Source organism: Heterodontus francisci, chromosome 4 (genome assembly GCF_036365525.1).
Source record: "Heterodontus francisci isolate sHetFra1 chromosome 4, sHetFra1.hap1, whole genome shotgun sequence".
Classification (NCBI taxonomy): Eukaryota; Metazoa; Chordata; class Chondrichthyes; order Heterodontiformes; family Heterodontidae; genus Heterodontus; species Heterodontus francisci.
In genome coordinates this window covers 172,618,694-172,641,007 of record NC_090374.1, presented here as the reverse complement: position 1 = coordinate 172,641,007, position 22,314 = coordinate 172,618,694, and the positions used below count along the sequence as shown (strand labels likewise).

At 42.9% G+C, this 22,314-nt stretch overlaps 1 protein-coding gene across 1 annotated transcript in view; it reads right to left on the bottom strand.

Annotated features, from left to right (window-relative positions):
• Positions 1-1,896: 1,896 nt before the first annotated feature.
• The window catches only part of anp32b (acidic (leucine-rich) nuclear phosphoprotein 32 family, member B), a 92,848-nt gene continuing 72,430 nt past the window's right edge, over positions 1,897-22,314 (bottom strand). The window contains exons 4-7 of the mRNA XM_068030542.1: positions 21,212-21,401; positions 15,838-15,956; positions 3,238-3,304; positions 1,897-2,494 (exon numbers count right to left, since the gene is read on the bottom strand). Coding sequence (XP_067886643.1) covers positions 2,421-2,494; positions 3,238-3,304; positions 15,838-15,956; positions 21,212-21,401 — 450 coding nt within the window. The 3' untranslated portion in view covers positions 1,897-2,420. The remainder of the gene's footprint in view (positions 2,495-3,237; positions 3,305-15,837; positions 15,957-21,211; positions 21,402-22,314) is intronic.

Here is a 22,314-nt window from a genome sequence, read left to right as displayed (position 1 = left end):
CTCCAGATCCTTCTTACCCCTCATTTCCCTCTGATCCCATCCCTTCTCCTAATCGGACTCCGTGCTGTGCATTCACAATACCCTCTAACCTTCCCATCTCTGATCTGTACTTAACAAAGGACTCAGTTTTATCCCCTTTACGCTCAGCATGACGTTGAGCTCTTCTTCTGTTGCCTTCGCCTCTGGGCGCACTTCTTTAACCAGGAGTCCTCTCCCCGACCAGTGAATCCATTCATCCACCTCGAGTTGTCTCCCTCCACCTGCAGCCTTCCCTCTGGCCTGTAATCCACCCTTGATCTTTTCATTTAGAACTGTTGGCATGACATCGGTTGTCTCAATTTCTCTGCTCCCTTCATTCACTTGAACCTGTCTCCCTCTGAACTTGCTGCACTCCGTTCTTTCAGGTCTTACCCCGACATTGTGATCAAACCTGCTGACAAGGGTGATGCTGTTGTTGTCTGACATACCGACCTCTACCTTGAAGAGGCTCAGCCCCAACTCTCAGACACTTCTTCCTAACTCCCCCTGGACCAGACCCCACCACCAAACATCAAGCCACTGTCTCCAGGACTGTCACTGATCTCACCTCTTCTGGAGATCTTCCCTCTACAGCTTCCAACCTCATAGTCCCACAACTCAAGAAAGCTCGCTTCTACCTCCTTCCCAAAATCACTAACAGAACTATCCTGGTAGACCCATTGTTTCAGCCTGTTCCGGACCCACTGAACTTACTTCTTCCTATCTTGACTCTATTTTTTCTCCCTGGTCCTGTCTCTTCCCACCTACATCCGTGACTCTTCTGACGCTCTACGTCATTTTGACAATTTTCCAGTTTCCTGACACTAAAGGCCTGCTTGGGTCGGAAAAAAAACCTGGCAAGAACTCGACAGAACCACATGGGACCAGAGGCCCACCTGGCCCCAGTTCTTCCATTTTTTCCCGGGCCCAACCCGACCACCGGAATGTTCACTTCACCTACCTTCTGATTCCAAATCCATTTTTCACTTTTTCAGTTTGTGCAGATAAGCAACAAAAACTGTAATTGGACTTGAAAGGTTGTTTAAAAAGATGAAGATTGGAGCCACAAGGTCAGTGATTGTTTGGTCACGAGTTAAACAGAAACCCATGGAGTTGTGCCACACTGTACCGGTATCTGTATTGCTTAAAATAAACACAGCAATTGCCCGAAGGCTCAGAAAATATTATACATTACCTAGACTCCTGCTTTACAGGCTGAAATACTTGCTGCAAGTTTATCCAGTGAACAGCTGAGATGCAGAGACCAGGAAGGTCCTGAGTGATTAATTATTAATAAATATACAGTATTTATATAAAAAAATATAAAATGATCACGGTCAGGACTCTAGTCTACACACATACAGTACGGTGTCCCATTTTGGGCAGTAGTATATAGATATTTAGCGATAACTTCTCAAGAACACAATAATCTCCAGGCATCCACAGACAGATTTACGAACATTTTTACTCATTCGTTACCTTTCCTCTGTTCTCCTGAATGCATTGACTCGCTGTTCAGTACAGTTTTACAGATACCAAGGTATCTCATCAAAGTGGCTGTTATTTGCGCACACGTCTCGACAGGGACTAGCCAACCATATGGAGCCTCACTCCTGTCCATAGTTGCACTCTTAGTGGGGTGGGGGCAGAGGGGAGGGTCGCTGGATAACAAATCACAAAGTGGGAACCCGGGTCATCGGGGGGCACCAAGGCAAATTGTTGCACCATTATTTACCACTGGGCTGAGGTCAGTTAATTCTGCATAGGCCTGGGATTGAACCCGAGTCTACATGGATCAGCTACTCCACTGTATCAAATCCACCGAGAGTGCTACTTCTGAAACCTGTCCAGATACATATAGTAAAAATGAATGCTGTCTTTTTAAAAGAAACCATTTATTAACTTTCCAAAAACTGTTAGTTTAGAAACATCTTGCATTTGTAAATAACACCCAAAATGGTATTGCAATATAGAAGAACAAACCAAAAATTTTAAGATTTTATTTACAAAGCTTTTGACTTACATAAAGATCGATGCTATAACCTCGCTGAAACAGGCAGTCATTTACAAACATGACTATCCAAATCACCTCATCCATTCTCGTTGCTATGGAAATAGTCTTAGCAGGAAACCTAAGAAACCCCAACATCATAAAAGCACTGGACCAAATTCTACCCAGTTTCACTACTCCATGTGGGTTTTGGAATATGGATTAACTGCATTTATAAATACAAGGAATGTCAAGACAGTGGCAACTGCTGGCTCGGTGATAATTCAGTGCTGTGCAGTTATCCAACAGTCATCAATCTTGGAGGGGGGGGGGGTGCGGAGGGGGGGGCGTCAGGGGAAGGGTGCATTACAGCACATCCAGTACTAAATAGTCCTTCAGATCACTTGGATTTTTAATCATCATCTTCCTCCCCTTCGTCATCTGTGTCTCGTTTTCTCTTCTGCCCTTTAGTGCTTTCCTCCTCATCTGTAAAATAACAGCAAATGGTTTCAGTGCAGAGAAAGCAAAAGTATTGCTCAAATGCCATTACATACCCATCATAATTCTGCTTGGTTGCTCAACCTATTTATTCTTCTAACTAGTGGTTACAACTAACAGTTAGTGCTAAACCTTTATAAATCAGTGGCTAGGTCTCAGCTGGAGTACTGTGTCCAATTCTGGGCACCGCACTTTCACAAGGAATCAAGGCCTTGGAGAGGGTGCAGAGGAGATTTGTTAGAATAGTCCCAGAGATAAGGAACTTCTGTTTTGTAGAGAGACTGGAGAAGCTGGGATTGTCCTCCTTACACCAGAGAAGGTTAAGGGGCGATTTGATAGAGGCGTTCAAAATCATGAAGGATTTTGATAAAGTAAATAAGGAGAAAATGTTTCCAGTGGCAGAAGGGTTAGTAACCAGAGGACACAGATTTAAGTTCATTGGCAGAAGAGCCAGAAGGGAGATGAGGGGAATTTTTTTTTTTACTCTGAGTTGTTGCAATCTGAAATGCACTGCCTGAAAGGGCGGTGGAAGCAGATTCAATAGTAACTTTCAAAAGCAAATTGGATAAATACTAGAAAGGAAACATTTGCAGGACTATGGGATACAGAGCAGGGGGAGTGGGACTAATTGGACAGCTCTTTCAAAGAGACAGCACGGGCAAAATGGGCTAAATGGCCTCCTTCTGTGCTCTATAATTCTATATAAGCAAGAAACAAAAGTGAGATAATACCTTCATCCTCATCCTCCTCTTCATCTTCCTCTTCTTCATCAATCTCACCGTCTTGTCCATAACCCTCCTGCAAAACACAGAACGGTATTTCAGTTACAAAGTATTTCAGTTGGACATATTGAAGAGTGACATAAACTCCATAGGGGCTTCAGGGATCACAATTTCATCCCTAAGTAATTATTTCCTGCCTCTTTGCACATTAGACCCCCATGGCACTATTTTGAAGAAGAGCAGGGACGTTCTCTTGGTGCCCTGGCCTAATATTTATCCCTCAATCATCATCACTAAAACAGAATATCTGGTCATTATCGCATTGCTGTTTGTGGGAGCTTGCTGCACCCAATTTGGCTGCCATGTTTCCTACATTACAACGGTAACTACACTTCAAAGTAGTACTGGATTGCCTGTAAAGCACTTTGGGATGTTCTGAGGTTGTAAAAGGTGCTATGTAAATGCAAATCTCTTTTTCTTTAGGGCCATATAACCTCTGGAAGCAGCAAATAGCACCAATTGGTAGTGCAGCACCATACAGTTTCATATTCAGACTGAGGTTCAGGAATAGATGCAAAAGAGCATCTGTCAGGCTGAGAGTCCTGCACTGTCCAGGTAGCTCCTCAACCGCGTGAATTTGACCAGGGGTGCTCTTAAATGAAATAAATTGTCACTCTTCGAAACCCTTTTGAATATCCCTATTAAATTTCCTCTGCTCTAAGGAGAACAATTTTGTGCGCCTCTGGTCTCTCCGCATAACTGAAGTCCCTCATTCCATGGTACCATTCCAGAAAAGTCTAACCAGTAATAGAAGGATATATTATGCATAAACATTGTTTTGAAACAAGTCTAGCTAAAATCTTAATTTCCATACATAGCAAAGTACTAAAACAGGCAAAATTTTCCCTTCAAATTAAATTCCAGCATGAAAATTGACAGTTAAGTCCACTCAGTAGACAAAATTACCAATAAAGACATCAAAATGAACTCCCATTTTCAGACTTCCCGTTAGAGGATTTCTTGGGAGGCAACACCAATAAGTGAGTTGGTAACCAGTGGTCATAGATTTAAAATTGCCAAAGCAATGAGGGAGAAAATGAGCAGATACTTCTTCGCACAGAAGTTTGTTAAGATGTGAACACACCATCTGAAAGGGTGGTGGAATCATAGGTACAGGAGGAGGCCATTTAGCCACTAGAGCCTGTTCCGCCCGAGGTGGGAGGAGTGCACTGTTTTTCTAGTTCCACTTCTCCACAGGTCACAACATATATTTAAATTTTTTCCCAGTAACCGATACGGTCAATCATGGACTCTATTTTTATCCCAGAATAAAATGCACCAACCAGGTTTCTTTAACAACCAACAAAATTATCAGATTATTATAAAACAAGTCTTAACTAGTAATGAAGCAAAGCATTAACACCCAGATTGAACAACAAGAGTTCCCTTTTTACCTTAGCCCCTCACACACATATACTGGTTAACGGAAAAAATTGAGATTTTCTCTTTAGAGCTCTATTGCAAAAAAAAAATACTTTGGCCAAATGCTTGCTAATTCTTGAAGAAAAAAAAAAGATATGGAAAGATGTCAGATGTCCTTTTATTTTTATCGGTTTGGCATCCCAAATACGCCTAGACGGCTGTCACTGGGATCTTCCTAGAAGAGTTCTTTTCAGGTGACATTGAAGATCAGTTTGGGTGGCGCAGTGGTTAGCACTGCAGCCTCACAGCTCCAGCGACCCGGGTTCAATTCTGGGTACTGCCTGTGTGGAGTTTGCAAGTTCTCCCTGGTCTGCGTGGGTTTCCTCCGGGTGCTCCGGTTTCCTCCCACATGCCAAAGACTTGCAGGTTGCTAGGTTAATTGGCCATTATAAATTGCCCCTAGTATAGGTAGGTGGTAGGGAAATATAGGGACAGGTGGGGATGTGGTAGGAATATGGGATTAGTGTAGGATTAGTATAGATGGGTGGTTGATGGTCGGCACAGACTCGGTGGGTCGAAGGGCCTGTTTCAGTGCTGTATCTCTAAAACTAAAACTAAAGCTTCCCAGGGGAAATGTGACAACAGTTTCAGTCTGTTTCTTACGCTTGCTTCTCAGGGCTTCTTAAAGAGATGGAAAAACTGGCAGGCTTTTCAAAGAGCTGGAATAGGCTGAGTTGGGGGTTTGTCCTTGGCAGGTTGATTCTTTAACTCCTTTTCAGAACACTTTCCATACCCCAACTGCCTGTCCAGAGCAAAACCAAAAAGATCTCAGGAGTTAAGCCTCCTGGACCCTATAAATCTTGACCTGTCACTTCTTTGTAAAATCTTCCAAGTCAAAAAAGCCCCCTGCTGGGTATTTATCTGAAAACAGGTGCCTTCCAGGAACTGTTGTTTACAAGCCAAGTTCAAAAGATCTTCAGATACCTCTTTTTGAATAAACACAAAGGTTTATCTATGGAAACTTTTTTCAGTTTTAAAACACAAATGCTCATAATTTAACAAATAAAAATGAAAGCACTCTTAATACCCCCACCCTTGGAGGAATGAAACACCATTTTAAATGCATTTCATTGCAAAAAGTGTGGGAAAAAACAGAAGATGGAAACATTTTTAAAACACATTTTCACACTCACTCATTCACTCTTTACCTGTAATTAATACAGTTCTGCTTTGTCCCATCATTGCACTCAGATAACTCAAAGCAAAGTTAGATTCTAAATGAAGGATCCGCAATTACATTATTTTTCCCCGCAATGTTGATAATCTTTAAGTGATAAGGTTGCAATAGTAAACTCCACCGAATTTTTCCACAAAGGCTAGGGGGTTATGATCGGTATATACAGTGTCTCTCTGCAGTCGTGGAGGACATAGACTTCAAAATGCTTAAGAGCCAATAATAAACCTAGGGTTTCTTTTTCCACTGTTGAATACCTTTTCTGGTGTTGATTTGACTTTTTGGAAAAGTATCCCACTGGCCTTTCTATACTTGATTCATCGTCTTGGTAACAGAACTGCACCAACCTCCAGGTCACTAGCATCAATCGCTATCTTGAAGGACTTGCTGAAATTTGGAGCAGCCAACACAGGTTCATTAATCAAAATGGCTTTCAGACTCTCAAAAGATGCATGGCACTCCCTGGGTCCCCTGCTTTTTGTGGCATATATTAACGATTGGACAGAAATGTAGGGAGCATGATCAAGAAGTTTGCAGATGACACAAAAATTGGCCGTGTGGTAGATAGCGAGGAGGATAGCTGTAGGCTACAGGAAGATATTGATGGTCTGGTCAGATGGGCAGAAAAGTGGCAAATGGAATTCAACCTGGAGAAGTATGAGGTGATGCATTTGGGGAGGTCAAACAAGGCAAAGGAATACATGATTAATGGGAAAATACTGAGAAGTGTAGAGGAAGTGAGGTACCTTGGAGTGAATGTCCACAGATCCCTGAAGGTAGCAGGACAGGTCGATAAGGTGGTTCAGAAGGCATATGGAATCCTCTCTTTTATTAGCCAAGGTATAGAATACAAGAGCAGGGAGATTATGCTGGAATTGTATAACTCATTGATTAGGTTACAACTTGAGTACTGTGTGCAGTTCTGGTCACCTCATTACAGAAAGGATGTAATTGCACTAGAGAGGGTACAGAGGAGATTTACGACAATGTTACCAGGACTGGAAAAGTGCAGCTATGAGAAAAACTGGATAGGCTGGGGTTGTCTCCTTGGAACAGAGAAGGCTGAGGGGAGATCTGATTGAAATGTACAAAATTTTGAGGGGCCTGGATAGAGTGGAGATGAAGGGTCTATTCAGCTTAGCAGAGAGATCAGTGACAAGGAAACATAGATTTAAAGTGATTGGCAGAAAAATTAGAGGGGAGATGAGGAAAAACATTTTCACTCAGAGGGTGGTGGGGGTCTGGAACGCACTGCCTGAAAGGGTAGTTGAGGCAGAAACCCTCAACTCATTCAAAAGGAGTCTGCATATGCACCTCAAGTACCGTAATCTGCAGGGCTACAGACCAAATGCTGGAAGGTGGGATTAGAATAGGTGGATCGTTTTTCGGCCAGCATAGTCACGATGGGGCAAGTGGCCTCTTTCTGTGCCTTAAACTTTCTATGATTCTATACTCCCCTGACCACACTATCTTGGTTTTTCTTTGTAGCAAATCCGTCAGTGGAGCAGCTATAGCACTAACATTTGGTGCAAACGTGTGGTAGAAACCACACATGGCCAAAAACCTCATGATTTCTCATTCAGTCTCAGGGGTAAGGGAACTCCAACAATGCTTGTACTTTTCCTGTTCTTGCAACTCTTATCCTTGCCCTACTCTATGCCTGAGGTAGGTGCCCCTGGATTTTGCAAATTCACTTTTGGCAAAGTTTGTCACTAAATCAGCTGATTCTAATTTTATAAACAGAACTTCTAGTTGTTCCAAGTGGTCCTTCCAAGTGTCACTGTATGCCAGCACATCATCAAGGTAAACTACACAATTAGGAACACTGACTACCACTTGGTTCATTAGTCTCTGAAAGGTTGCTGGGGCATTTTTTTTTAGCCCAAATGACATCACTCTGCATTGGAAAAAGACCATCTGGTGTGACAAAGAATGATATTTCTTAGTTCAGGGTGTTAAAGGAACCTGCCGGTATCCCTTTAATAAATCTATTTTTATCAGAAATGTGGCACTGCCCACTCTGTCAATGCAGTCTTCCAAGCGAGGTAATGGGTAGGAGTCTGCCTTTGTTACTGCATTAACCTTTCTGTAGCCTATGCAAAGTTTAATTGAACCATGAGGTTTAGGTGCTAACACTGCCGGGGAACTCCAGCTGCTTTGAATAGTTTCAATTAGGTGGTTTGCCAACATGTATTGGATTTCTGCTTTTACCTAGGCCTGTTTATATGGACTTAAGCAGTAAGGATGCTGTTTTAAAGGAAAGAATTACCCTACATCCACATCATTTTTGGCTAAGGCTGTACATCCTGGTTTGTCCCTACAGACTCCTTTAAATGCTGTGAGTAGCCTTGGTAGGTCTTCTTGTTCGTCTGCATCTAAATAGGAAAGCATAGTGTCCAATCTCCCTCACAATTCAGTATCAGCTTACGGAATAGCAGGAGGTTCAATTTGAGATTTGTCTAGGCCTCCTTCTGCCTCATCCTCATTATCCCTTTCATCCTTCATCCTTAATACCTGACATACCTGTGCTTGCTTATCCTCCCGCTGGCGATGATATTGTTTCAACATATTGATATGACACAGCCGATTCTTTTTCCGGTGATTTGGAGTGTCAATCAAATAATTTACTTGCTCGATTCCCTTGACCATTTTATGTGAACCACTGAACTGTGCTTTCAGTGATTCACACTGTAAAAGCAGTAACACTAACACCTCATCACCTAGTTGAAATGTTCGGGTCTTGGCATGCTTGTCTGCCCATTTCTTCATAGTTGTTTGGGAAGCTTTCAGGTGTTTCTGAGCCACTTTTCAGGCTCTTGTGGGCAGTTCCCAGAACACGGTATACATAATCTAACAGAGTATTCATCCCTCTGTTTGAAAAACCTTTCTTTAATTAGTTTTAGAGGACCTCTTATCTCATGTCCATAAACTAATTCAAAAGGACTAAAACCGGTAGATTCATTAGGTGAATCCCTAATGGCAAAGAAGAAATTCTAGCCCTTTATCTCAATCATGGGGATATTAATGACAGTATACCCTGATCATCATTTTGAGGGTTGCATGGTACCTTTCTAAAGCCTCTTGTGTCTGTGGGTGGTATATTGAAGACTTTAACTGTGTTATACCCAAATTATTCATAACTCCCTGGATAATTTTAGACATAAAATTGGAACCTTGATCAGACTGAACCTCAATCAGTAATCCATATCTAGTGAAGAACTGGGTTAACTTCTCTACCACTACCTTAGCAGAAATTGATCTCAAGGGACTGGCCTCTGGGAACGAGTAACCATATCCATGATATGGAGTCTGTATTGGTGTCTCACTTTTGTGTTCGGTAAAGGTCCTACAGTCTACCAACCCCCTACTAAATGGTTCCCCCAAAAACTGGTATGGCAAGTAACATTCACTCACACAAGTAGCAACCAATGACAATCTCCAACCAAGAGAAAATCTAACCAGCACCCCTTGACATTCAACGGCATTACCATCACTGAATCCCCCATTATCAACATCCTGAGGGTTACCATTGATCAGAAACTGAATTGGAGCAGCCATATTAATACTGTGGCTACAAGAGCAGGTCAGAGGCTGAGAATTCTGCAGCGAGTAACTCATCTCCTGACTCCCCAAGGTCTGCCCGCCATCTACAAGGAACAAGTCAGGAGTGTGATGGAATACTCTCCACTTGGCTGGATGAGTGCGCTTCCAACACTTAGGAAGCTCGTCACCATCCAGGACAAAGCAGCCCGCTTGATCAACACCCCAATTGCCACCTTAAAGATTCACTCCTTCCATCACCAGCACACCTTGGCAGCAGGGTGTACCATATACAAGATGCACTGCAGCAACTCACCAAGACTCCTTCGACAGTACCTTCCAAACCTGTGACCACTACCACCTAGAAGGACAAGGGCAGCAGATGCATAAGAACACCAGCATCTGCAAGTTCCCCTCCAAGTCACACACCATCCTGACTTGGAACTATATCACCGTTTCTTCACTGTCGCTGGATCAAAATCCTGGAACTCCCTCCCTAATAGCACTGTAGGTGTACTCTCAACAGATGGACTGCAGCGGTTCAAGAAGGCAGCTCACCACCATCTTCTTGAGGGCAACAAATGCTGACCTTGCCAGCCATGCCCACATCCCATGAAACAAATAAAAAAAGGCCTCTAGATAAAAAGGCCAGCATTCCATTAGCCTTTTTGATCATTTTCTGTACCTGTTCTTGACATTTTAAAGATCTATGCACCTGGGCCCCCAAGTCTCTTTGATTCCACAGGAGCTTTCAAAAGACATGTAGTGAAAGAAGACTAATTTGCAGGATTATGGGGAGAAGGTGGGGTGTGGGACTAAAATGGTCAGCTCTTTCCAGGAGCTGGCATTGGCAAAATGGACCGAATGGCCTCCTTCAGTGCCACAAGATCCTCTGTTTCTATCACTGATTGCCGAGGTCACTGTTCCTTTCGGGTGTGCCCTTTTCATGCCACATGCCTTCATTAATAAGCTGTAGAGATGCTGTATCAAATCTGAAGAGCACCTCTTCAAAACAAAGGAGCTATAGTACTGTATCAAACTAATGCAATCACCCATCAGAGGCCACATTAGAGCACTGCACCCATAAAACAAGTAAATTCCTTTCACCAGAAGCAAATGTGACAGAAGAGCTGTCAGAGGAACAGCAGGAGGCCATTCAGCCCTTCAAACTTGTTCCACAATTCAATTAGATCGTGGTTGATCTGTATCTCAATTCCATTTACTCACCTTGGCTCCATAACCCATAACTAACAAAAATCTAATCAACCTCAGTTTTGAAATTTTCAATTGACCCTCAGCCTCAACAGCTTTTTGGGGAAAAAAGTTCCAGATTTCCACTACCGTTTGTGTGAAGAAGCACTTCCTGACATCACCCCTGAAATGCCTAGCTCTCCTTTGTTCTGGACTTCCCCACCAGAGGAAATAGCAACTCTTTATCTGCCCTCTCCCTTTAGTCATCTTAATCACCTCAACAAAAACTTATATTCATGTAGCACCTTTAACGTAATAAAATGTCCCAAGGCACTTCACAACAGCATTATGAAACGAAATATGACACCGAGCCACACAGAGACATTAGGACAAGCTTGGTCAAAGTGGTAGGTTTTAAGGAGCGTTTTAAAGGACGAAAGCGAGGTAGAGAGGTGGAGACGTTTAGGGAGGACATTCCAGAGTTTAGGGCCCAGGCAACTGAAGGTGCTCAAAAGTCCAGAATTAGATGACCACAGAGATCTCAGAGGGTTGTGGGGCTGGAGGAGTTTACAGACATAGGGACGGGCAAGGCCATGGAAGGATTTGAAAACAAGGATGAGAATTCTTCAAAAGAAATAAATCGAGGAGTTGTTTGACCAGGAGCCAGTGTAGGTGAGCGAGCACAGGGGTGATGGGTGATCAGAACTTGGTGTGAGTTAAGACACAGGCAGCAGAGTTTTGGATGACCTCAGGTTTGCGGAGGGTTGAATGTGGGAGACCAGCCAGGAGTGTGTTGGAATAGTCAAGTCTAGAGGTACCAAAGGCATGAATGAGGTTTTCAGCAGCGGATAAGCTGAGACGGGTTGGTGTCATGTGATGTTACGGAGATGGAAACAGGCAGTCTTGGTGATGCCTCGAATGAGGTCGGAAGCTCAGCTTGGGGTCAAATATGGCTCCAAGGTTGTGAATAGACTGATTTAGTCTCAGATGTTGCCAGGGAGAGGGATGAAATCGGCAGCTAGGGAACAGAGCTTGGAGCAGGGACTGGCTTCAGTCTTCCCAATATTTAATGGGATGCAATTTCTGCCCATCCAGTACTGCATGCCAGATAAGCAGTCTGATACTTTAGCAACAGTGGAGTCGTCGAGAGAGAGGTGGTATTGAGGTAGAGCTGAGTGTCCTTGGCGTACCTCAATTAGATCACCCGTTAATCTCCTATACTCAAGGGAATACAAGCCTGGTCTATGCAAATGTCCTTATATTTTAACACTTTATTCCCGGTATCATTCTGGTGAATCTGCACTTTACCCTCCAAGGCCAATATATCCTTCTTGAGGTGCAATACACAGAACTGAACACAGTCCTTCATGTACAATCTCACCAGAGCTTTGTATAACTGCAGCAACAACTTCCCTTTTTATTTCATGGGAAACAGAAAGGGATGGGGAAGAGAATGTCAATGAACCTTGGAACCAGTTGCCAAAAATATAATATACAGTATCCTGGGCTTTATTAAAAGAGGCATAGAATACAAGAGCAAGGAAGTTATGTTGAACTTGTATAAGCCACTAGTTTGGCCTCAGCTGGAGTATTGTGTCCAGTTCTGGGCTCCACACTTGAGGAAAGATGTGAGGGCATTGGAGAGAGAGTGCAGAAGAGATTCACGAGAATGGTTCCAGGGATGAGGAATTTCTATTATGAAGATAGATTGGAAAAGTTAGGACTGTTTTCCTTGGAAGAGAGAAGGCTGAGAGGCGATTTGATGGAGGTATTCAAAATCATGAGGATTCTGTTCCCACTCGTGAAAGGATCGAGAACGAGAGGGCACAGATTTAAAGTATTTGGTAAGAGAAGCAAAAGTGACATGAAGAAGAACTTTTTCACGCAGTGAGTGGTTAAGGTCTGGAATGCGCTGTCTGAGTGTGGTGGAGGCAGGTTCAATTGAAGCATTCAAAAGAGAATTAGACAGTTATATGAAAAGGAAGAATGTGCAGGGTTTTGGGGAGAAGGCAGGGGAATGGAACTGAGGGAATTGCTCTTTCAGAGAGCCAGTGCGGACACGATGGGCCAAATGGCCTCTTTCTGCGCTGTAACAATTCTGTGATTCTATGATAAGTTGATTTAGCCTCAAATTACATTGGAGTCCTTGCACTGAACTATCTGCACAGTACCAATTTTGAAATATAAATGATAGGAATGGGGTGATACAATGCATTAGACTCTAGCTTTTCACCTCAAGGGTGTGCATTAAAATCTTTCACAAACTAAGAAAATGAAAGATTCCTGGCTGCTGCCAGTGAAGGCCCAACCCAGAAATAGCTGAGAGTCAAGAAATGGAAGGGAGGGAGGAACTCAAGAAAATTACAATCACCAAGAAAGTGATACTGAAAAATTGTTGGAGCTGCGGCTGACAAGTCCCCGGGTCCTGATGGACTTCATCCTAGGATCCTCAAAGGACTGGCTAGTGAGATAGTTGATGCATTGATTTTGATTTTCCAAATGTCCCTAGATTCGGGGAAGGTTCAATTAGATTGGAAAATAGTGAATGTAACTCCTTTATTCAAAAGGGGAGAGAGAGGCAGGAAACTACAGGCCAGTTAGCTTATCAGTCTTAGGGAAAATGTTAGAAGCTACTATTAAATACATTATAGCAGGGCACTTAGAAAAACTCAAGGTAATCAGGCAGAGTCAACATGATTTTGTGAAAGGGAAATCACGTTTAGCTAATTTATTGGAGTTCTTTGAAGAAGTAATATGTGCTGTGGATAAAGGGGAACTGGTGGATGTACTGTACTTAGATTTCCAGAAGGCATTTGATATGGTGCCACATCAAACGTTATTGTGGAAAATAAAAGCTCATGGTGTATGCTGTAAGATTTTGGCATGGATAGAAGATTGGCCAGCTAACAGGAAACAGAGAGTTGGCATTAATGGGTCATTTTCTAGTTGGCAAGATGTAATTAGTGTGCCACAGAAATCAGTGCTGGGGCCTCAATTTTTTACAATTTACATAAATGACTTGGATGAAGGGACCGAAGGTATGGTTGCTAAATTTGCTGATGACACAAAGATAGGTAGGAAAGTAAGCTAAGAAGAGGACATAAGGAGGCTATAAAGGGATACAGATAAGTTAAGTGAGTGGGTAAAGATCTAGCAAATGGAGTATAATGTGGGAAAATGTGAAAGTTTCCATTTTGGCAGGAAGAATCAAAAAGAAGCATATTATCTAAATGGTGAGAGATTACAGAGCTTTGAGATGTAGAGGGATCTGTGCATCCTAGTGCATGAATCACAAAAGGTTCTATGCAGGGACAGCAAGTAATCAGGAAAGCTAACAGAATGTTGTCTTTTGTCGTGAGGGGAATTGAATACAAAAGTAGAGAGGTTATGCTGCAGCTATACAGGACATTGGTGAGACTACATCTGGAGTACTGTGTACAGTACTGGTCTCCTTATTCAAGGAAGGATGTAAATGCGTTGGAAGCAGTTCAGAGAAGGTTTACTAGACGAATACCTGGAATGGGCAGGTTGTCTTATGAGGAAAGGTTGGACAGGCTGGGCTTATATCTGCTGGAGTTTAGAAGAGTAAGAGGCGACTTGAATGAAACATACAAGATCCTGAGGGGTCTTGACAGGGTGGATGTGGAAAGGATGTTTCCTCTTGTGGGAGAATCTAGAACTAGGGGTCACTGTTTAAAAATATGGGATGAGGAGAAATTTTTTCTCTCAGAGGGTTGTGAGTCTTAGGAACTCTCTGCTACCACCGCCTTTTGAGGAAGAGTCTTTGAATATTTTTAAGGCAGAGGTAGATAGATTCTTGATAAGCAAGGGGATCAAAGGTTATTGAGGGTAGGCGGGAATGTGGAGTTGAGGGTACAATCAGGTCATGATCTTATTGAATGGCGGAGCAGGCTCAAGGGGCCGAGTGGCCTACTCCTGCTCCTAATTTGTATGTTCGTATGTGCCTGTTACTGCCCAAACCCAATGCAGTCTATGGCGAGATGGCGGCATAGTGGTAATGTCACTGGACCAGCAATCCAGGGGCCCAGGCTAGTGCCCTGGGGACATGGGCAGCTGGTGGAATTTTAATTCAATTAATTAATAAAAATTTGGAATTGAACTAATGCCCTGAACTGGTCTGGCCTACATGTGACTCCCATAGATTGACTCATAACGGCCCGTAGCAAGTCACTCAGTTGGAGGGCAAATGGGAATGGGTAACAAATGCTGGCCTGCCAGCAATGCCCACAATTTTTTAATTAAAAATTCCTCCTAGAAGGCATGTGTTGAAAGCACACAACTGCTTGTATTAGCAATGTCACTCAAGACAGCCTGGTCCCTTGGAACACCTCCTCTTGCACCATTAGTGCTAAGGCATACTGTTGGGGAAGAATAGCATCTGCCCTGGGAATGCCTACAATGGAAAGTTTTCCATTCCCCAATTCTCCCCTTAATAAGCACAAAAAAATACATAACTCTATTTCACTTGGAATATCATCCAAAGATTTATCCTTTTATTTCTACAAGTCAATTAAGTTCACTGCTAAACATGGAGAAGCTGGTTATTCTCCTTACAGCAGACAAGGTTAAGAGGAGACTTAATAGGTGGTGTTCAAAATTATGAATGAGTTTGATCGAGTCGATAAGGAGAAACTGTTTCCATTGGCAGGAGGGTGAGTAACCAGAGGATACAGGGTTAAGGCAATAGGCAAAAGAATCAGGGGAGATGAGGATTTTCTTTTATGCAGCAAGTTGTTGTGATCTGGAATGCACTGCCTGATAGGGTGTTGGAGTCAGATTCAATAGTAACTTCCAAAAGGGAATTGGATAAATACTTGCAAAGAGAAACATTTTCAGGGCTATGGGGGAAAGAGCAGGAGGAGCAGGTCTAATTGGATAGCTATTTCAAAGAGCCAGCACAGGCACAATGGGCCAAATGTGCTGTATCATTCTATAATAACCATCAAATCTCACCTTCATAATCCTGACCTGCTGTGCTGATTTCAACACCTCATTACTTCCAACAGTCATAAACAAAAATTCTAAAATTCCTGTTCCTTATGATTTTCAACTAACTTTAACAGTGCAATTTAAACAAGAGAAGCAAATTCTTCAATATGAATCTCAAATGTTTTTTTAAAAAAATGCAAACTCCATAGCCAGCGCTAATAGCAAGCGTCAAAATGATCATGGCTGGCTCGATTTTTCCTTTCAGTTCTTACCTCTTCCTCTGCACTGATTTCATCTTCATCGTCTTCCCCTTCCTCATCTTCCTCCTCCTCATCGTCAAGTTCTTCTTCTCCATCTTCTTCATCATCATCCTCTTCCTCCTCTTCTCCTTCTACAAATAATGTTTAAAAACTCTTCAATTTTATTCCATGCAAACATTTCCATTCATCTCTGGCAAGTTTGCATTTTCTAACATGAACTGTAACTATGAGTTCACATACTCTCCACACAACTGATCTAAATCTGGGACAGCTGCCCTGGAGAAATATCCCAATCCAACAGTTGGAATACTTGAAAGGTCCCAACTGTATTTTAACCCCCTTCAAAGACACACTTCTGCCTCGTTCATTGAGATTAGGAGAACATAAATGGATTTGAAGGATTCAATTGTACTTAATATATTTGTGTGAGGTTTTCAACACATCCATTTCCTAAATCGTAGCAAAGTTTCCCTTCTTTCTTGCCCAGTCCCCATCCTAAGAAGATAAACAAGGAAGAAGAAAGACTCGCATTTATATAGCACCCTTCACAACCTCAGGACTTCCCAAAGCATTTTACAATCAATGGAGTACTTTTGAAGTGTAGTCACTGTTGTAATTTTTGAAATGCAGCAGTCGATCTGTGCACAGCTAGCTGCCACACACAGCAATGTGATGATTACTATATAATCTGTTTTAGTGAGGTTGGTTGAGGGATAAATATTGGCCAGGACACCATGAAGAACTCCCCTGTTCTTCTTCAAAACAGTGCTGTGGGTTCTTCTACATACACCTGTGAGGGCAGACAGGGATCTTGGTTTAAAGTCTCACCTGAAAGCCGACACCTCTGACCGTGCAGCACTCCCTCAGTACTGAACCTGGGGATCAGCTGAGGAGTTGTGTTTAAGTGTCTGGAGGGGGTCTTGAACCTAATGGCTCTGACTCAGAAGTGAGAGTGCTACCCAGTGAGCTACAGCTCTTAAGTTTAGCAGGAAAAGAAAATAACTAGATAATTGCTGGTATGATGTCCAAACTTCTGCAGGACTGCACTTACAAAGAGTGCTAATATCTTGTGACAATATACCAAAAGCTGCAGTCTATTATGGGAACATTTCTCAACATTTCTTGTAAAGAGAGAATAGTTCTGTATTGAAACAAAAACAAGAAATGCTGGAATCACTCAGCAGGTCTGGCAGCATCTGTGGAAAGAGAAGCAGAGTTAACGTTTCGGGTCAGTGACCCTTCTTCGGAACTGAATAGTTCTGTATTGCTTCAGTGGTACCTGTAAGTTACAATTAACAAAGGAACAGCAGAAGGTCGTTCAGCCCCTTTAGCCTGTTCCACTATTCAATGAGATCATGGCTGATCTGTATCTTAACTCTATATCCATTAATACCTTTGGCTAGCAAAAATCTATTGGTCTTGTAAATAAAATTATCAAGCTAGTATTATTGCTTTTTGTGGGAGAGAGTTTCACACTTCTTCCATTCTTTGCGTGAAGATGTGTTTCCTAACTTCTCTCCTGATTGACCTGACTCTGATTTTGAGGTTATGTTCTTTTGTTCGTGACTCTCTTTTTGGAGGAAGAGTTCCAGATTTCCACCACCCTTCGTGTGAAGATCAGGGGTTGGCAAGGTGTCCATACATGGACACCAGTGTCCGTGGTAAAATATTTTGAGGTCCATGTTGCCATCCGGCCCACAAATGATCTGGGTGACAGCGGGCTGCCCATGGCTTGGCTTTCATTGACGGCTCTGCTGTTAAAGTGTATGTCAGGTGGAGGCGGGAACTGCATCTGATAGACGGTGGACGCCTGACTGTGATTGGCTCAGTGAGTGTGACCGACAGCGGGCTACCTGGGCGGGATGAGCGCTGATTGGCAGTTCGTGCCGCAGGCGCGCTGGGAATGGCTACTGTGGGGGTGAGGGAAACCGAGGGAACAGCAGGAAGGAGGAAGCAGGACAGCAAACAGCCACAGGTGCGACGCGGTGTGGCACAGCGTGGAGGGAGCTTGCTGAGTGTCAGGAAGCCTTTTAAACACTTTAAACAAGCACCAGCCCAGGATGTGGGTGGGGGAGGGAGGAAGAGATGGGGAATGGACAGAGAGAGGGGTGTGGAGAGGGGGATGGACACATGGGGAGGTGAGGGGGGGGGGAAAAGATGGGGATAGAGGGCTGGACACGGGAGACGGTGGGGGGGGGGGTGGGGGGGAGAAAAGAGAGGGGTACGGACACCGGGGGGGGGGGGGGGGGTGGAGAAAAGAGAAGGGTATGGACACGGGGTGGGGGGGGGGGGGGGCGATGAGAAGGGTACGGACACGGAGGGGGGAGGGGGAAAGAGAGGGGTATGGACACGGGGCAGACGGACACGCGGGGCAGGGGCAGACGGACACGCGGGGGGGGGGGGGGGGGAGCGAAGAGAAATAGAGAGAGATCACGATCACTCCTGACAGATGGACATCTATCTGAATTCTCTGCATCACTACATCAAATGTGTGGGCAGACATTGACTACTTGTCCAAGCCAAAACAATGCCAGGTATCTTACTAAACAGGGAGAAATGTGTTTTAAATGGGACTCTGTTTTGATGGCATTATATTTGTAGGAACTAAGGGGTTAACAACTGGCATGTTTAATCTGTTGGATGAATCGATGCAAGTTATAGAGTCATAGAGAGATACAGCACCGAAACAGGCCCTTCAGCCCACGCTGACCATCAACCACCCATTTATACTAATCCTATATTAATCCCATTTTTTCCCTCTCACATCCCCACCTTTCCTCAATTTTCCTACCACCTACCTATACTAGGGGCAATTTTTTTTTTAACAATGGTCAATTTACCTATCAACCTGCAAGTCTTTGGCATGTGGGAGGAAACCGGAGCACCCGGAGGAAACCCACATGGTCACAGGGAGAACTTGCAAACTCTGCACAGGCAATACCCAGAACTGAACCTGGGTTGCTGGAGCTGTGAGGCTGCGGTGCTAACCACTGCACCACCCTTATGGCCTGATACAAGTCACATGAGACGCTATGTCTTAAAGTAGAATGATTTTAAGTAATGTTGCGGTTTTGCTCGGGGATAGTTATACTTTGTATGTGTATCAATGTATTATATTAGAATTAAATTATGGACCTTTTGTTTGGAATTATTTTGTTATGTGAAATGTATATTTGTGTGCTGTATTGGAGAGATGGTGCAAGACTGTTTCCTGTAGCAACAATAGCAGAAATGGTTTTGCTATGGGACAGGATGTCTTGATAACTACCTTACTGCATTTCAATTAAGACAGGCTTAGAGTCACAATAAGTGATAGGCTTGTAGGCCTCATGAGGATGGAAATGCAAGTAAATGTATTCAGAGATCATTCATAACTGAAATGTTGATGAGGATAGCAAACATTCCCCATTGTGTAACAATGACTTAGGCCATCAAGCTATCTGCAGAGACAATGTATGAAAGGTGGGGTCATATCTGGCCAATCGAACTATTATAAAATAATCAAGAAGAGTCAATGTATAGGAGGTGAGGTCATACCTGACCAATCGAAAAGGTTAAGGTGGAATATAACCTAATATGGAATGAAGGAACCCTCAGAGGGGGCCGGGGAAGACTGAAAGGTGCTGAGACACATTGGCACACGTCGATTCGAAGAGGAGACCACTCTACAGTCAACAGAACACCTCAAGAGAGAAGACTGTGCCACAGCAGCTCAGGAAACAAAAACCGAGGACACTCTGCGGTGTAACTGCTGTTGGTTAAGTATTGTTTGCATATTCATGCTGTGCTTAATAAACTCTATCTTGATATAAGAAACCAGAGTCTTTGCCTTGTGGGTCAAAGGCTAGTCAATGTCCTGCCCAAAAACACACAAAAATCTTACAGATTGGCTATACACTTTATATCCAGATTAACTGCCCACACGTTCATGGGTGAGTCAATAATTTTGTCAAATGTCCTTGGTGCTACATGTTGGTGCCTATCCCTGGTGAAGTGGTACTTTCTAACATCACCCCTGAACAGCCTAGCTTGAATTTTAATTTTCTGTCACTTGTTCTGGACTCCCCCACTGGAGGAAAAAGTTTGTCTCTAGCTACCCTATCAAATCCTTTAATTATCTTAAACACCTCAATTATATCACCCATTAAATCTTCTAAACTCAAGGAAACACAAGCCCAGACCGTGAAATCTGCCCTCACAATTTAACATCTTTAGTCCCATTATCATTCTGGTGAATCTGCACTACACCCCATATATGGTTTGTATTTTTTTTTCGAGAAGTTACGAGTTCCCATTAAGGTGTGCAGTGTCAAAAAATAACAGAATTACAAACTGGGTGAAGTTTACAGTTCTCTCCGGAGTTGGAACAAGATTTTCAAAGGAAATGATTGAAAATGCTGAAAACAGAAGTCAGTCAGCATTTGGAGAGAGAAGAAAATCTTGTTTCTGTTTAATGCAATGCCTGATTTGCTGCGTATTTTGAACACTTTCTGTTTTTGTTTCAGATGTCCAACAATTGCAATTTTTTTCATTCCCTTTCCTTTGTACTACTTCCATTTGAAACAGGTTGTTTAAAATTAGATGATCAGACTCAACTCTCGCACCTCACAACATATTTGTTAATAATATAGCTGCTTTTGTGCCTGCATCTGATTCTTTTTAAATGTAGCTGACTTAACCTGCTGCAAAATATAATTTTATTAATCCAGAAGCTAGTTATGTTAAACCTTTATAAAATACTGGTTCAGGCTCAGTTGGAGTATTGCATTCAATTCTGGTTACCACACTTTAGGAAGGATGCCAAGACCTTGGAGAGGGTGCAGAGGAGAATTACAGGAATGGTAACAGGGATGATGGACTTCAGTTATGTGGAGAGACTAGAGAAGTTGGGATAGTTCTCAGAGCAGAGGTTAAGGAGAAGATTTGATAGAGGTGTTCAAAATTATGAGAGGGGTTCAATGGAGTAAATAAGGAGAAACTGTTTCTACTGGCAGGAGGGTCGGTAACCAGAGGACACAAATTTAAGGATATTATCAAAAGAACCAGAGGGGGAGATGAGGAGAATTTTTTATACACAGCGAGCCGTTATGATCTGGAATGTGCTGCCTGAAAGCAGTGGAAATGGATTCAACAATAACTTTCAAAAGGGAAAATTTGCAGGGCAGTGGGGAAAGAGCAGAAGGAATGGGAATAATTGGATAGCTCTTTCAAAGAGCCAGCACAGGCACAATGGGCCAAATGGCCTCCTGTTGTATTGCATGATTCTATATAAGCAAGAAACTGGAGTACACTTGAAAATCTACTCCTGGATTTGATTTACACATCATTATGGGATGCACCAATATACCGTCTGTACTGGTTTGTCCTCTAGAAATGCAGTTATTACCTTCATCATCCTCGTCATCATCAACCCCATCAGCTTCTGCATCCGAGTCGGGAGCTTCCCGATCTTCCTGGTCGTAACCGTCCAGGTACATGAGCTGTGGGAGGAGCTTGAAGACACTTTCTCTGTAATCGTTTAAATTCGTCACTTCGCAGTTAAAAAGATCCAGACTCTTCAAGTTTTCTAGCTTTTTCTGTGAACAAAACATTACATAGAATTTACAGCACAGAAACAGGCCATTCGGCCCAACAGATTTGTGCTGCTGTTTATGCTCCACACAAGCCTCCTCCCACCCAGACTTCATCTCACGATCAGCAGATCCTTCTATTCGTGTCTCCCTTATGTGTTCATCTGATTCCCCTTACATGTATCTATACTATTCTTCTCAACCATTCCCTGCGGTAGTGAGTCTTACATTCTCATCACTCTCTGTGTAAAGGAACTTCTGCATCCCCAATCAGATTTATTAGTGACTATCTTATATTTATGGCCTCTAGTTCTGGTCTTGCACACAAGTAGAACCATCTTCTCTACATCTACCCTATTGAACCCTTTCATAATCTTAAACACCTCGATCAGGTCACCTCTTCTCTTCTGTTTTGCTAAAAAATTTTAAAATGGAGTTTCCGCTTTGGGCGCAATCCCTCATTCCGCCACAAATTGCACCCATTTTCAAAAGTGCTCCCCCGAGTTTCTGCACACTCATTTGCACACTGGCAAATGTAAAATCTGCCATGAGCTAGCACAACTGGGCAGTGCTTTAGAACTGAAAATTGCTTTAAAAATATTCCTTGGTACATTTAGCAGTGGTAACTTGGCAAAGTTTGACTAAATTGGCTGAAAGTGGGTTTTTCACAAAAACAAGCATTTTTAGCTCAGAGCGTCAACCTGTGAGTAACCCGAAAATGGCTTTAAAATTAGTTGACTAGTTTGACGGCCAGAAAACTATTTTCTAGTTAGACTCGGTAGTCGGTTCCTAAAATTTCATTCAAAAATCTTTCAGAATGTTGGTATCCTTGCGCCCAAAAAAAATCCAGCTTAATGTTTGGAGCCTCCTTGGAGTCCCGCAAATGAGCAGAATTAGTAGAAACTCTCAAGGATGGTTA